Source organism: Scyliorhinus torazame, chromosome 3, assembly GCF_047496885.1.
Source record: "Scyliorhinus torazame isolate Kashiwa2021f chromosome 3, sScyTor2.1, whole genome shotgun sequence".
NCBI lineage: Eukaryota > Metazoa > Chordata > Chondrichthyes > Carcharhiniformes > Scyliorhinidae > Scyliorhinus > Scyliorhinus torazame.
The window spans coordinates 295,014,102-295,027,991 of NC_092709.1; the positions used below are offsets into that span (position 1 = coordinate 295,014,102).

The 13,890-nt window shown below is 47.1% G+C and overlaps 1 protein-coding gene across 2 annotated transcripts in view; it reads right to left on the reverse strand.

The window, feature by feature from the left end:
- Positions 1–13,890, reverse strand: part of LOC140409179 (mothers against decapentaplegic homolog 4) — a 140,809-nt gene that overhangs the window by 79,532 nt on the left and 47,387 nt on the right. For both annotated transcript variants that reach the window (XM_072497413.1, XM_072497414.1), the window contains exons 3-4: positions 12,716–12,890; positions 4,061–4,087 (exon numbers count right to left, since the gene is read on the reverse strand). In XM_072497413.1, coding sequence (XP_072353514.1) covers positions 4,061–4,087; positions 12,716–12,890 — 202 coding nt within the window. The remainder of the gene's footprint in view (positions 1–4,060; positions 4,088–12,715; positions 12,891–13,890) is intronic.

Below are 13,890 nucleotides of genomic sequence, written 5' to 3' on the forward strand. Positions count from 1 at the left end.
GAGTTCTCCTTCTACTCACACATGCATAAAAAGTGTACTCCCGTATTGATTTCTTTATTTTGAGCAGGGCCTTCTTGGCAGGGGTGGTGGACATGGGGTACTCGGCGATCACAATCACAGACCATGCTCCGCACTGGGTTGACCTGCAGGTTAGTAAAGACAGTAAACAGCGCCCGCAATGGAGGTTAGATGTGGGACTTTTGGCTGACGAAGGGGTGTGCGAGCGGTTGAGGAAATGTATTCAGAACTATCTGCAGGTCAACGACATGGGTGGTCTGGGAAGCACTGAAGGCGGTGGTCAGAGGGGAGCTGATCTCGATATGGGTCCATAGGGAGAAGGTGGATAGGGCAGACAGACCGACTGGTAAAGAAGATACTACAGATTGATAGGAGGTATGCGGAGACCCCAGAGGCAGGGCTTTTAAGGGAACGGCGGAGGCTACAGGCGGAGTTCGGCTTGTTAACCACAGAGAGGGCGGTGGAGCAGCCGAGAAAGGTGAGGGGGGGCGATCTATGAGCATGGAAAAAAGGCCAACAGAATGCTTGCACAGCAGCTTAGAAAGAGGGAGGCAGCCAGGGTGATAGGGAAAGTAAATGACGGAGATGGGAACCTGGTTGGAGATTCAGCAGGGGTGAATAAAGCGTTTAGGGATTTCTACAGTAGGCTGTACAGGTCGGAACCCCCTACGGGGCTGGAGGGGATGAGTCACTTCTTGGAGGGGCTGAATTTTCCAAAGGTGGATGGGGAACTGGTAGAAGGGCTGGGGGCCCTGATCAGGTTCAAAGAGATAGTGGAAGGTCTGAAGGCTATGCAGTCGGGTAAAGCCCCAGGGCCGGATAGGTACCCAGTGGAGTTTTATAAAAGGTTCTCTGGGATATTGGGGCCGGTGTTGATGAGGATGTTCAATGAGGCACGGGTAAGAGGGGTGCTGCCCCCGACGATGTCACAGGCCACGATTTTGCTGATTCTGAAGCGGGACAAGAACCCGAAGCTGTGTGGGTCCTACAGACCGATATCCCTGTTGAATGTGGATGCCAAATTGCTGGCCAAAAGTTTGTCCTCCAGGATTGAGGATTGTGTTCCGGACGTTATTGGGGAGGACCAGACGGGGTTTGTTAAAGGTCGGCAGTTGGTGGCCAATGTAAGAAGGTTGTTAAACGTGATCATGATGCCCCCAGAAGGTAGGGAGGTGGAGGTAGTGATCGCAAAGAATGCAGAAAAGGCTTTTGATTGGGTAGAATGGGATTATCTCTGGGAGGTACTGGGACGGTTCGGATTTGGGCGGGGCTCTATTAACTGGGTCAGGATGCTGTATCAGGCTCCTGTGGCAAGCGTACGGACGAATAGGATAACATTGGGCTATTTTAGACTGCACGGGGGGACGGGACAAGGATGCCGCCTCTCCCCACTGTTGTTCGTGCTAGCTATAGAGCCGTTGGCAATTGTTCTGAGAGCCTCAAGGGGCTGGAAGGGACTGGTCCGGGGGGGGGGGGGGGGGCACAGAGTCTCGCTCTCTGCAGACGACCTGCTTCTGTATGTATCGGACCCAATAGAGGAGATGGAAAAAATCATGAGAATTCTCGGGGAATTTGGCCGGTTTTCGGGACAAGCTAAATATGGGGAAAAGTGAGATGTTTGCGGTCCAGGCGTGGGGACAGGAGAGGCGATTGGGGGAGCCGTTTAGATTAGTAGGGGGAAGCTTTAGGTACCTAGGCATTCAAGTGGCGAGGGAATGGGACCGGCTGCATAAGTTAAATCTGGCCCGACTAGTAGACCAAATGAAGGACGATTTTCAGAGATGGGACGCGCTTCCATTGTCACTGGCTGGGAGGGTGCAGACGGTGAAGATGACGGTCCTCTCGAGATTCCGATTTGTATTTCAGTGTCCCCCATCTTTATTCCGCGGTCCTTTTGTAAATGGGTCAACAAAGTGATCACTGTCTTTGTTTGGGCGGGCAGGACCCCGCGAGCATAGTCGGGGAGAGGGCTGGCGCTGCCAAATTTTAGTAACTATGACTGGGCGGCGAATATAGCCATGATCAGGAAGTGGATGGAGGAGGAGGGGTCGGCATGGGAGTGTATGGAGGTGGCTTCATGCAAGGGCACCAGTCTGGGGGCGTTGGTAACTGCGCATCTGCCATTCCCGCTGGCACGGTACTCCACCAGCCCAGTGGTGGTGGCGGTCCTGAGAGTCTGGGGGCAATGGAGGAGACATGTGGGGGCAGAGGGAGCATCGGTCTGGTCCCCAATCTGTAATAATCACCGGTTTGCCCCGGGAAGTGTGGATGGGGAGGTTCCAGATTGAGAGGATGGGGGACATGTTTATAGAGGGGAGCTTTCCGAGTATGAGGGCGCTGGAGGAGAAGTTTGGGTTGGCGAGGAGAAACAAATTCAGGTATCTGCAGGTGCGGGACTTCCTACGTAAACAGGTGTCAGCCTTCCCGCTCCTACCACTAAGGGGGATTCAGGACAGGGTAGTTTCCAGAGGGTGGGTAGGAGAAGGGAGAGTCTCTGACATTTACAAGGAACTTATGGGGTCAGAGGAGACGCAGACCGAGGAGCTGAAGCGCAAGTGGGAGGAGGAGCTGGGAGGGGAGATATAGGATGGTCTATGGGCGGACGCGTCGAGTAGAGTCAAAACGTCTGCAACATGTGCCAGGCTCAGCCTGGTACAATTCAAGTTCGTTCATTGGGCTCACATGACAGTGGCCCGGAGGAGCAGATTCTTTGGGGTGGAAGACAGGTGTGCAAAATTTGCAGGAGGACCAGCGAACCATGTCTACATGTTCTGGACATGTCTGAAGCTTAGGGGATTTTGGCAGAGATTTGCAGATGTCATGTCCACGATGTTAAAAACAAGGGTGGCACTGAGTCCAGAGGTGGCAATTTTCGGGGTGTTGGAAGACCCGGGAATCCAGGAGGAGAAAGAGGCAGACGTTCTAGCCTCTGCATCCCTGGTAGCCCGGAGACGGATACTATTAGCTTGGAGGGACTCAAGTCGGAGACCTGGCTATAGGACATAGCTAGCTTTCTCTGTTTAGAGAAAATCAAGTTAGTCTTGAGAGGGTCACTGTTAGGGTTTGGCCGGAGGTGGCAACCGTTTCTTCGCGGAAAATTAATCGTCAGCAGAAGGGTGGCGGCGGCCGGGGGGGGGTAGTTTAGCTTAGAGTAGGGGGTTAATAAAGGTGGGACCTGTAAGGAAGGGAGACGGCTTTTGCACTATGCTTATAGTTTCATGTACATTGTTTATTTTGTTGTTGATCCAATACCAAAAATACCTCAGTAAAATGTTTATTAAAAAAAACAATATGCTAATACACTAATTGTGTTCGCAATTCACTTTAATTTTTGGGGTAAAAACAGAAACTGTTGGAAATATTGAGGCGGTTTGGCAACATCTGTGGGCAGAGAAACAGAGTTAAGGTTTCAGGTCAATGACCTTTCATCAAAACCCCAAGTTGAGACTGGTATTCACATCACTCTGTAAAGTGCTTCAAAATATTTGCATGGCTGTGTGGGGTGGGGGGGGGGGGGGGGGGAGATATAATTACTTAATCAGCTCTCCTTAATTCAGGGTACTGACTAAGGTTATCCCAACATCTTCTGTAAATGCATGATGTACATTTTGAATTTTCACATGAATTTCCACAAAACACATTTTCCAGGGAAAGCTCAATTCAAACTAAATGAACTATTCAACTAAATTTAAAATGTGTTAAATGTATTCATACATAGTATCACCAAGAATAGTACAGTATTGCCAGAAAGAATGCGTCTCTAACACATCCTTTTAAAATTGTCTCACACTTGTGAAACAAACCCAGCAGTACACCGTAACAACTCCAACATTCTGTACATAACATGCCATTACTCTCGAGTTGAAAGAGACTTACATTGAACATCCCACAGCCTAAACTCTATTTGAACTCATGCAATCAAAAAAGATCAAAGAAAAATCCAGTGGAAAAAAGTCACAAAGTCTGAAAGGATGCAGCAAGTTGAGTCATAGCACACACAGATAGATTAACCCAAAAAGCAAATCAGTGATAATCTCCTTACCTGAACTTAGCGTCAATCCTGATAGATCTTCATTAAAAGAAAATTAAATATTATTATTGGTTTTATTTTATCCAAATATTGCAATACCTAATTTTTGAATGCTGAAGTAATTACATTTTTCTGGGGACTTGATGAACATAAATAAAAGCAACTTAATTCAATTCTACAACTGATTGGTATAAATAATGCACTGAAATTCATTCACCCCGTAGGGTCCATGGCAAACTGCAGAGACATTTACCCAGGATCACTGATACCTAAACAAAATTTGATAAATCTATTCACCTCCAACTTACATCCCTATATTCCATTACAGCAGTTAGATATTTTGTTACACTATTTTTTTTTAAAGTCTGCTTCAGACGATCCATCCTAATGAACTAGCTTGTATGCAAAGGCTCAGTAGCAATTCTTCTCCTAACATGCCCACAAAGGTTCAGTTAATAGATAATGGATCATCATTTTATCTGCAAGAGGCCAAAGATTTGAATAGTGAGCCATACAGTAAACTCCAGAAAACTGCAGAGTATAGCACCAACATATCCTATTGTGAAAGTTAATAACGAGATTCATAAACTCTATAAATATCTCACAAGGACAAAATGTTATCCTTGAACATAAGCAAATTACATAACAAAATGTTATACATAACTTACTTTGATGTTTTCATTACTATACTTTTATTAGGAAAAAAATCACCCTGACAAATTTCACTTGCCATTTTGCTGCTGTCTTTAGTAGTCCTTTTAATAATTTCATCGCATGGAATAAACTGCCTGCAGCATTTATATTTATTTTTATACCAAACCATCAGATGGAGATTACTGCCTTCAAATGCTTCATTTTTTGAAAAGAAAATGTATGCATCTCATGGTGTAATCAGGGCAAAGATTTTTCCCGTTGCTTATCAGCTTATTTTGGCAAACAGCAGATGATGACATGACAGTGATGCACAAGTATCAATGGAAAAAAAAGTAAGTTTTATTTAGCAAGCAACAAAACACATAGCATGCATGATATAAATGGTATCATGGAGTTATTTCTAGTTACAGCCTCATTAAGGTGGTCTGACTATATATAACCAAAAATCTAAAGCACACTGCACAATTGTCATACTTCAGAAAGAGAACCTTCAGTCTTTGGCAACGACCTAACTGCTAATTTCCCATTGTCACATACAACTAAGAATTTTCAGGTAACTAAAAGTCTATCCATGTTTCCCACCATGATACTATTTTGCAATAAAAATCCATTTCAGCAATGGGCAGTTTGCATCCTCATGTCACAAATGTCTAGTATTCAAGGACATAAGGAATAGGAGCAGGAGTAGACCACTTGGCCCATCGAGCCTGCTTTACCATTCAATACGATCACAGCCGATTTTGGACTTCAACTACCATTTTCCCGCCCACTCCCCATGCCACTAAATTCCTTAAGACACCAAAAGTTTCTATCTCAGCCTTCAATGTATTCAACCAAGAAAGGAACTTCCACCATCCTCTGGGATAGAGAATGCCAAAGATTCATAACCCTTTGAGCGAAGAAATTTCTGATCTCAGTCCTAAATGATCGGTCCCTTAGCCGCAAACAATGCCCCCCACCCCACGTGTTTTAGGTTTCCCAACCAATGGAAACAATCTCTCAGTGTCGACCCTATCAAGCCCCTTCATAACGTTGTAAGCTTCAGTGAAATTACCTCTCATTCTAAACACCAGAGAATATAGGCCCAACTTATTCACCTCTCATCATTGCACAACCCATTCATCCCAGGGACCAATTTAGTGAACATTCGCTGTGCCACCTCCAATGCAAGTACATCCTTTCTTAAATATGGAGAACAAAATTGCATACAGTATTCCAGATGTGGTCTCACCAAGACCCTGTACAATTGGAGCAAGGCTTCTTTATTTTTGTACTCCAATCCACTTGCAATAAAGGCCAACATTCAATTTGCCTTCCGAATTGCTTGTTGCACTTGCGTACTGACTTCGTGTTCCTTGTACAAGCACATCCAAGTGTTTCTGAACATCAACACTTACAAGTTCCTAATCTTCTAAAAAGCATTTTTTATTCTTTTGACTAAAGTGAATTCGACTAGTATTGCACGAGTCACCAACCCAATCCAAAACTCTTTTTTGAGTTTATATTGACAAATCCCAAAATATGGTACACCGCAGCTGCAAACTTAATTTCAACTGTGGTTGAGCATTGCTGAATTTATTAAGACAATTCACATTTATCCTGATTCTCTATTTGTTGCTACATGACTAGTCTTGCTTACATGAATGTCAAGACTGTACTTTTCCTTCAACTGTGTTACATTCTTCTTCGCTTCAACGTAATCGTATCAATCATTTGGTGAAACAACAATGTGGGTACTTTATTTGAAGGTAAAAAACTATATATATATATTTACTGGGAGGCTAAGCATGGTATATCTAATCTTTGCTGTTTGCGGACTGACATGTCATTGGATTAATATATCCGGTCTAGAGTTGTGTAACGAATCACAGTAGTTTAACATGTCTCCTTTAGGACTTCCGGGTGCGGCGATGACCAGCTAAGTCGCACGTTTCGTCAGCTCCCGGTGGAACGGACTTTTGGGCTCTTAATAGGAGCCCCATCGGCAATTTTAACGGCAAATAACACTGTGCGGTAATCCCCCCCCCCCGGACACGGATGGAAAAAAGAGAGGAAAGTAGCCGGATTGCGGTGGATCCTCAAGAGCAGCGGCCAGGAAGGCAGGCACAAAGCAAGATGGCGTCGGAAGAAGGCAGTTTAATATGGGGCCCTGACCAACAAGAGTTCCTGCGGCGTTGCGTAGATGAACTCAAAAAGGAGATGAAGAAGGAGCTGTTGGCCCCGATATTACAAGCGATTGAGGGGCTAAAGGAGGAGCAAAAGACCCAGGAACAGGAGCTTCGGGTCGTGAAGGCAAAGGCTGCTGAGAATGAGGACGACATACATGGCCTGGCGGTGAAAACGAAGATCCACGAGGCACAACACAAAAGATGTGTGGAAAGGCTGGAGGTGCTGGAGAACAATGCGAGGAGGAAGAACTTAAGGATTCTTGGTCTTCCCGAAGGTGCAGAGGGGGCGGACGTCGGGGCATATGTGAGCACGATGCTGCATTCGTTAATGGGATCGGAGACCCCGACGGGTCCGCTGGAGGTGGAGGGAGACTATCGAGTTATGGCGCGAAGACAGAGGGCTGGAGAAACTCCTCGAGCAATAGTTGTGAGATTTCTCCGATACAAGGACAGAGAGATGGTCCTCAGATGGGTCAAGAAAACTCGGAACAGTAGGTGGGAGAATGCGGTGATCCGCGTGTATCAAGATTGGAGTGCGGAGGTGGCGAGAAGGAGGGCAAGCTTTAATCGGGCCAAGGCGGTGTTGCATAAAAGGAAGGTCAAATTCGGAATGTTGCAGCCGGCGAGACTGTGGGTCACACATCTAGGGAAACACCACTATTTCGAAACGGCAGACGAAGCGTGGACATTTATTGTCGAGGAGAAGCTGGAGTGAGAGGGCCAGAAGAAAAAGAACGTTTGGGACAAAAGGGGGGGGGGGGGTGAATTTGTGGGATGAAGGGGGGAAAAGGGGGAAGAGAAGACTTCCCAGATTGTTAAACCTGCGACCCTGTAACTTCTCTCTCTTCCCCATGTCGTGGGGGAGGGGGTGAGGGAGGATGAGGAGCTGTGGGCGCCGGCCATTGGGGGCGGGGCCAAAAGGGCAAGCGCAGGCTTTGTTCCCGCGCTATGGTAATCATGGTGGGAACAGGGAAGCAGGAAGGAGGGGGCCTCGCACAGTGTGAGCCGAGGTCACGGGGGGAAGCCGAGGTCGGCCAGAGTTTGCTGACTTCTGGGAGCAACATGGGGGGTGCAATTACGCTAGCTTGGGATCTAGCGGGGGGGGGGGGGGGTTAACTGGGTTGCTGCTGCTGGGGAGAAGGGGGAGCTGGTATGGGAGGGGGGGGGGGGGGGGTCGGGGCGGGGGGGGCGCCACCTGGGGGGGATACAGCTACGTGGGAACCGGGTGAGGAGCTGGATTGAAAAAGGAAATGGCTAGTCATCAAGGGGGGGGGGGGGGTAAAGAGCCCCCCAACCCGGTTGATCACGTGGAATGTGAGAGGGCTGAACGGGCCGATTAAGAGGGCACGGGTACTCGCACACCTAAAGAAACTTAAGGCAGATGTGGTTATGCTTCAGGAGACGCATCTGAAGCTGACAGACCAGGTTAGACTTCGCAAAGGATGGGTGGGGCAGGTGTTTCATTCGGGGCTGGATGCAAAAAACAAGGGGGTGGCCATACTAGTGGGGAAGCGGGTAATGTTTGAGGCAAAGACTATAGTGGCAGATAGTGGGGGCAGATACGTGATGGTGAGTGGCAAACTGCAAGGGGAGGCGGTGGTATTGGTGAACGTGTATGCCCTGAACTGGGATGATGCCAATTTTATGAGGCGTATGTTAGGACGCATCCTGGACCTAGAGGCGGGAAAGTTGGTAATGGGAGGAGACTTTAATACGGTGCTGGACCCAGGGCTGGACAGATCGAGGTCCAGGACCGGAAGGAGGCTGGCTGCAGCTAGGGTGCTTAAGGATTTTATGGTGCAGATGGGAGGAGTAGACCCCTGGAGATTTAGTAGACCTAGGAGTAAGGAGTTTTCGTTTTTCTCCTATGTACATAAAGTATTTTCACGAATAGATTTTTTTGTTTTGGGAAGGGCACTGATCCCAAAGGTGACGGGGACGGAGTACACGGCTATAGCCATCTCGGATCATGCTCCACACTGGGTGAACCTGGAGATAGGGGAAGAAAAACAACAGCTTCCACCCTGGAGAATGGACATGGGATTATTGGCAGATGAGGGGGATTGTTTAAGGGTGAGGGGGTGTATTGAAAGGTACTTGGAAATTAATGATAATGGGGAGGTACAGGTGGGAGTGGTCTGGGAGGCACTGAAGGCAGTGGTTAGAGGGGAGCTGATATCTATTAGGGCACATAAAGGAAAGCAGGAGGGTAGGGAAAGGGAGCGGTTGTTGAAAGAACTGCTGAGGGTGGACAGACAATACGCGGAGGCACCGGAGGAGGGACTATAAAGGGAAAGAAAAAGGCTACATATAGAGTTTGACTTGTTGACTACGGGTAAGGCAGAGGCACAATGGAGGAAGGCACAGGGTGTACAGTACGAATATGGGGAGAAGGCGAGTAGGTTGCTGGCCCACCAACTGAGGAAAAGGCGAGCAGTGAGGGAGATGGGGGGGGGGTAAGAGATGAGGAGGGGGAGATGGAGCGGGGAGCGGAGAGAGTGAATGGAGTGTTCAAGGCATTTTATGAAAGATTATATGAAGCGCAGCCCCCGGATGGGAAGGAGAGAATGATGTGCTTTCTGGATCAGCTGGAATTTCCTAAGGTGGAGGAACAGGAGAGAGTGGGGCTGGGAGCACAGATTGAGACGGAGGAAGTAGTGAAAGGGATTGGAAGCATGCAGGCGGGGAAGGCCCCGGGACCAGACGGATTCCCAGTTGAATTCGAAAAAAAACATTTGGACTTGCTGGCCCCGCTACTGATGAGAACCTTTAATGAGGAGAGGGAAAGGGGGCAGCTGCCCCCGACTATGTCAGAGGCAACGATATCGCTCCTCCTAAAGAAGGAAAAAGACCCGCTGCAATGCGGGTCATACAGGCCCATTTCCCTCCTGAATGTGGATGCTAAGATCCTGGCCAAGGTAATGGCATTGAAGATAGAGGATTGTGTCCCGGGGGTGGTCCATGAGGACCAAACTGGATTTGTGAAGGGGAGACAGCTAAATACAAATATACGGAGGCTGCTAGGGGTAATGATGATGCCCCCACCAGAGGGGGAAGCGGAGATAGTGGTGGCGATGGATGCTGAGAAAGCATTTGATAGAGTGGAGTGGGATTATTTGTGGGAGGTGTTGAGGAGATTTGGCTTTGGGGACAGGTATATCAGGTGGGTACAGTTGCTGTATAGGGCCCCGATAGCGAGCGTGGTCACGAATGGACGGGGGTCTGACTATTTTCGGCTCTATAGAGGGACGAGGCAGGGATGTCCTCTGTCCCCGTTATTGTTTGCACTGGCGATTGAACCCCTGGCCATGGCACTGAGGGGTTCCAGGAAGTGGAGGGGAGTACTGAGGGGGGAAGAATAACACCAGGTATTTCTATATGCGGACGATTTGTTGCTATATGTGGCGGACCCGGCGGAGGGGATGCCAGAGATAATGCGGATACTTGGGGAGTTTGGGGATTTTTCAGGTTATAAACTGAACATGGGGAAAAGTGAGTTATTTGTGGTGCACCCGGGGGAGCAGAGCAGAGAGGTAGAGGATTTACCGTTGAGGAAGGTAACAAGGGACTTCCGGTACCTGGGGATCCAGATAGCCAAGAATTGGGGTACATTACATAGGCTTAATTTAACACGGTTGGTGGAACAGATGGAGGAGGATTTCAAGAGATGGGACATGGTGTCCTTGTCATTGGCAGGTAGGGTGCAGGCGGTTAAAATGGTGGTCCTCCCGAGATTCCTTTTTGTGTTCCAGTGCCTCCCGGTGGTGATCACGAAGGCTTTTTTCAAAAGAATTGAGAAGAGTATTATGAGTTTTGTGTGGGCTGGGAAGACCCCGAGAGTGAGGCGGGGATTCTTGCAGCGTAGTAGGGACAGGGGGGGCTGGCACTACCGAGCCTAAGTGAGTACTACTGGGCCGCCAATGTTTCAATGGTGTGTAAGTGGATGGGAGAAGGGGAGGGAGTGGCGTGGAAGAGAATGGAGAGGGCGTCCTGCAAGGGGACTAGCCTGCAAGCAATGGCGACGGCGCCGTTGCCGTTCTCACCAAAGAAATACACCACAAGCCCAGTGGTGGTGGCTACATTGAGAATTTGGGGGCAGTGGAGACGGCATAGGGGAGGGACGGGAGCTTCGGTGCGGTCCCCGATAAGAAACAATCATAGGTTCGTTCCGGGGAGAATGGATGGGGGATTTGGAGCATGGCAAAGAGCTGGAGTAGTACAATTAAGAGATCTATTTGTAGATGGGACGTTTGCGAGTTTGGGAGCGCTGACGGAGAAATATGGGTTGCCCCAAGGGAATGCATTTCGGTATATGCAATTGAGGGCTTTTGTGAGGCAACAGGTGAGGGAATTCCTGCAGTTCCTGACGCAGGAAGTGCAGGATAGAGTGATCTCAGAGACATGGGTGGGGGACGGTAAGGTAGCGGACATATACAGGGAGATGAGGGACGAGGGGGAGATCATGGTAGATGAGCTGAAAGGGAAATGGGAAGAAGAACTGGGGGAGGAGATTGAGGAGGGGCTGTGGGCGGATGCCCTATGTAGGGTAAACTCATCGTCCTCGTGTGCCAGGCTAAGCCTGATACAATTTAAGGTGCTACACAGGGCGCATATGACTGGAGCACGGCTTAGTAAATTGTTTGGGGTAGAGGATAGGTGTGCGAGATGCTCGAGAGGCCCAGCGAATCACACCCTCATGTTCTGGTCATGCCCGGTACTACAGGGGTTCTGGGTGGGGGTGGCAAAGGTGCTTTCGAACGTGGTGGGGGTCCGGTTCGAACCAAGCTGGGGGTTGGCTATATTTGGGGTTGCAGAAGAGCCGGGAGTGCAGGAGGCGAGAGAGGCTGATGTGTTGGCCTTTGCGTCCCTTGTAGCCCGGCGCAGGATATTGTTAATGTGGAAGGAAGCTAGGCCCCCGGGGGTGGAGACCTGGATAAACGATATGGCAAGGTTCATAAAGTTAGAACGGATTAAGTTCGTGTTAAGGGGTTCGGCTCAGGGGTTCACCAGGCGGTGGCAACCGTTCGTCGACTACCTCACAGAAAGATAGAGGGAATGGAAAAGAAGTAGATAACAGCAGCAACCAGGGGGGGGGGGGGGGGAAATCGGACGGACTCTCAGGGATGTTATTGTACATGTATAGGTTTTTGGTATATGTAATTGTATATTGGACTGTAAATTTGGAGAGTATTTATTTTGGACAAGGCAGTTGCCATTTAGTTTTGTTTTTCTTTTGTTTTTGTTTATATATATTATTTATTTATTTAAAACTGGCCACGGCTATTTATATTGCTTTATTGTTGTGTAAAAGAAACACTACGTATTGTTATGTTTGGCCAAAAAACTCGAATAAAATATATTATTTAAAAAAAACATGTCTCCTTTAAAGATATATGCACATATCACAACGCTGTGGTTCTTCTCACCTGTAACGTCTAATCTCCCGAGCTTTTAATCAACCTTTCTTGACTTTCTCCATTTTATTGATAGTTTCAGTTGCCCCGTTCAACATTCCTCACATTTATCCCAGCTCCAGATGTGTCATTTTTTCTCCCATGTTTTCAGTGTTGTAATCAAGGCTCAATTTTCTAATTTCTATTTACCTCCTTAATTTCTCCCTTCCTCCACAATAGTCTGCAAAATTTAAAACCCAAGGCTGTCATCATCTATTCTTCAATTCACTTGATCCTTCTCTACTTTGCTGAAGATTGGTGGTGCCCAGCACTTTGAAATTTAGCTGTTTACTTAGATTTCTCATCATTGTGCCACCAGAAGTAGCTAATCACATGAAATTTCCCCAACAAGTATTGTTAGTACAAAACAATTAAAGTAAAATAACTCTTACCAATGCCAGGTGAAACCACACGTTCATAGTGATAAGGATTCACGCAGACGCTGTCACATTTCAGGTCAAATGCATACTGACAATATTTTACGTGTTTGAGTTCATTTTTATGAAGGTCAGGCCATCTCCAGAGCCTCGCGTAAATCACATGTGGAAAACCTTTACGTCCAGCCACCTGGGGAAGAATTCTTATTTTTAAAAAAGATATCATAAAATGCACAAAACAAACTACATAAACATAAACTCACGAGTTTCATTAAAAAAGTAGTGACTAAGCTGTCACTGCAGAAAAGAACCTTAAAAATAAACCAGGGGAAAAGAATCAAGATGCTAAAGAATACATTTTCCCAGGATCTACACAATTCTTGATTCACCTTTCTTTCTTTCCTACTCTTTAAAGTGAGGCACCTGTGGTACAGTATCTTGCACTGAGTTCGAACCCTTCACCTATATTTCTAGATCGAAAATGCTTTTCTCCTTGTAAGTTGATTTATAAGTAAAAGCTAAGGAGACAGACAAGAATGAATGCAGCCTTCAGAAGTACACAGAAAGTGATCCATGGGACAAAAGAGCAATCTTAAATGTGCTTAAACAAAACAGCAAGATATTCCTCCAATGTTATATAAATTAAAAAGTCTTGGAGATATGGGACATTTATGAATGCAAATGGATCCAAAACATTGGAGAAGCATTAAACAGTTAATACACTCTTTTTTTATACAAATGTTTTTTATTGGGTTTTTGAACGAAGTATATTTACCGTTATGTACACAAAATAGAACACATATATATTATATATATACACATATACACACACACATAGAAGAGAACACGCACAAAAAACAAAACAACCAAAACAAAAAAAAGTTAGAATAAAATAACTGGTAGGGTATTATGTGCTAGGTCAACATCAGCAGCTCTGTACAATTGGCAATGTTGTTTTTAGCACATAAGTAGACATCTGTTTGCGGGGGTGGTGAAGCCTGGGGGGGGGGGGGGGGGGGGGTACATATACATTTGGCCGCCGGGGAAACAATTACAGAGGGCAATACGCGAATGGATCTGGTGTTGGTGTGGTCGCTTGCTTCTCCTGGTTTTCACTGCCGTTGTCGTCTCGCGATCACGTCCATTTCAGCCGTTTGTCCCGTCTTTCGCTCGGATTTTCCTTGTTCTCT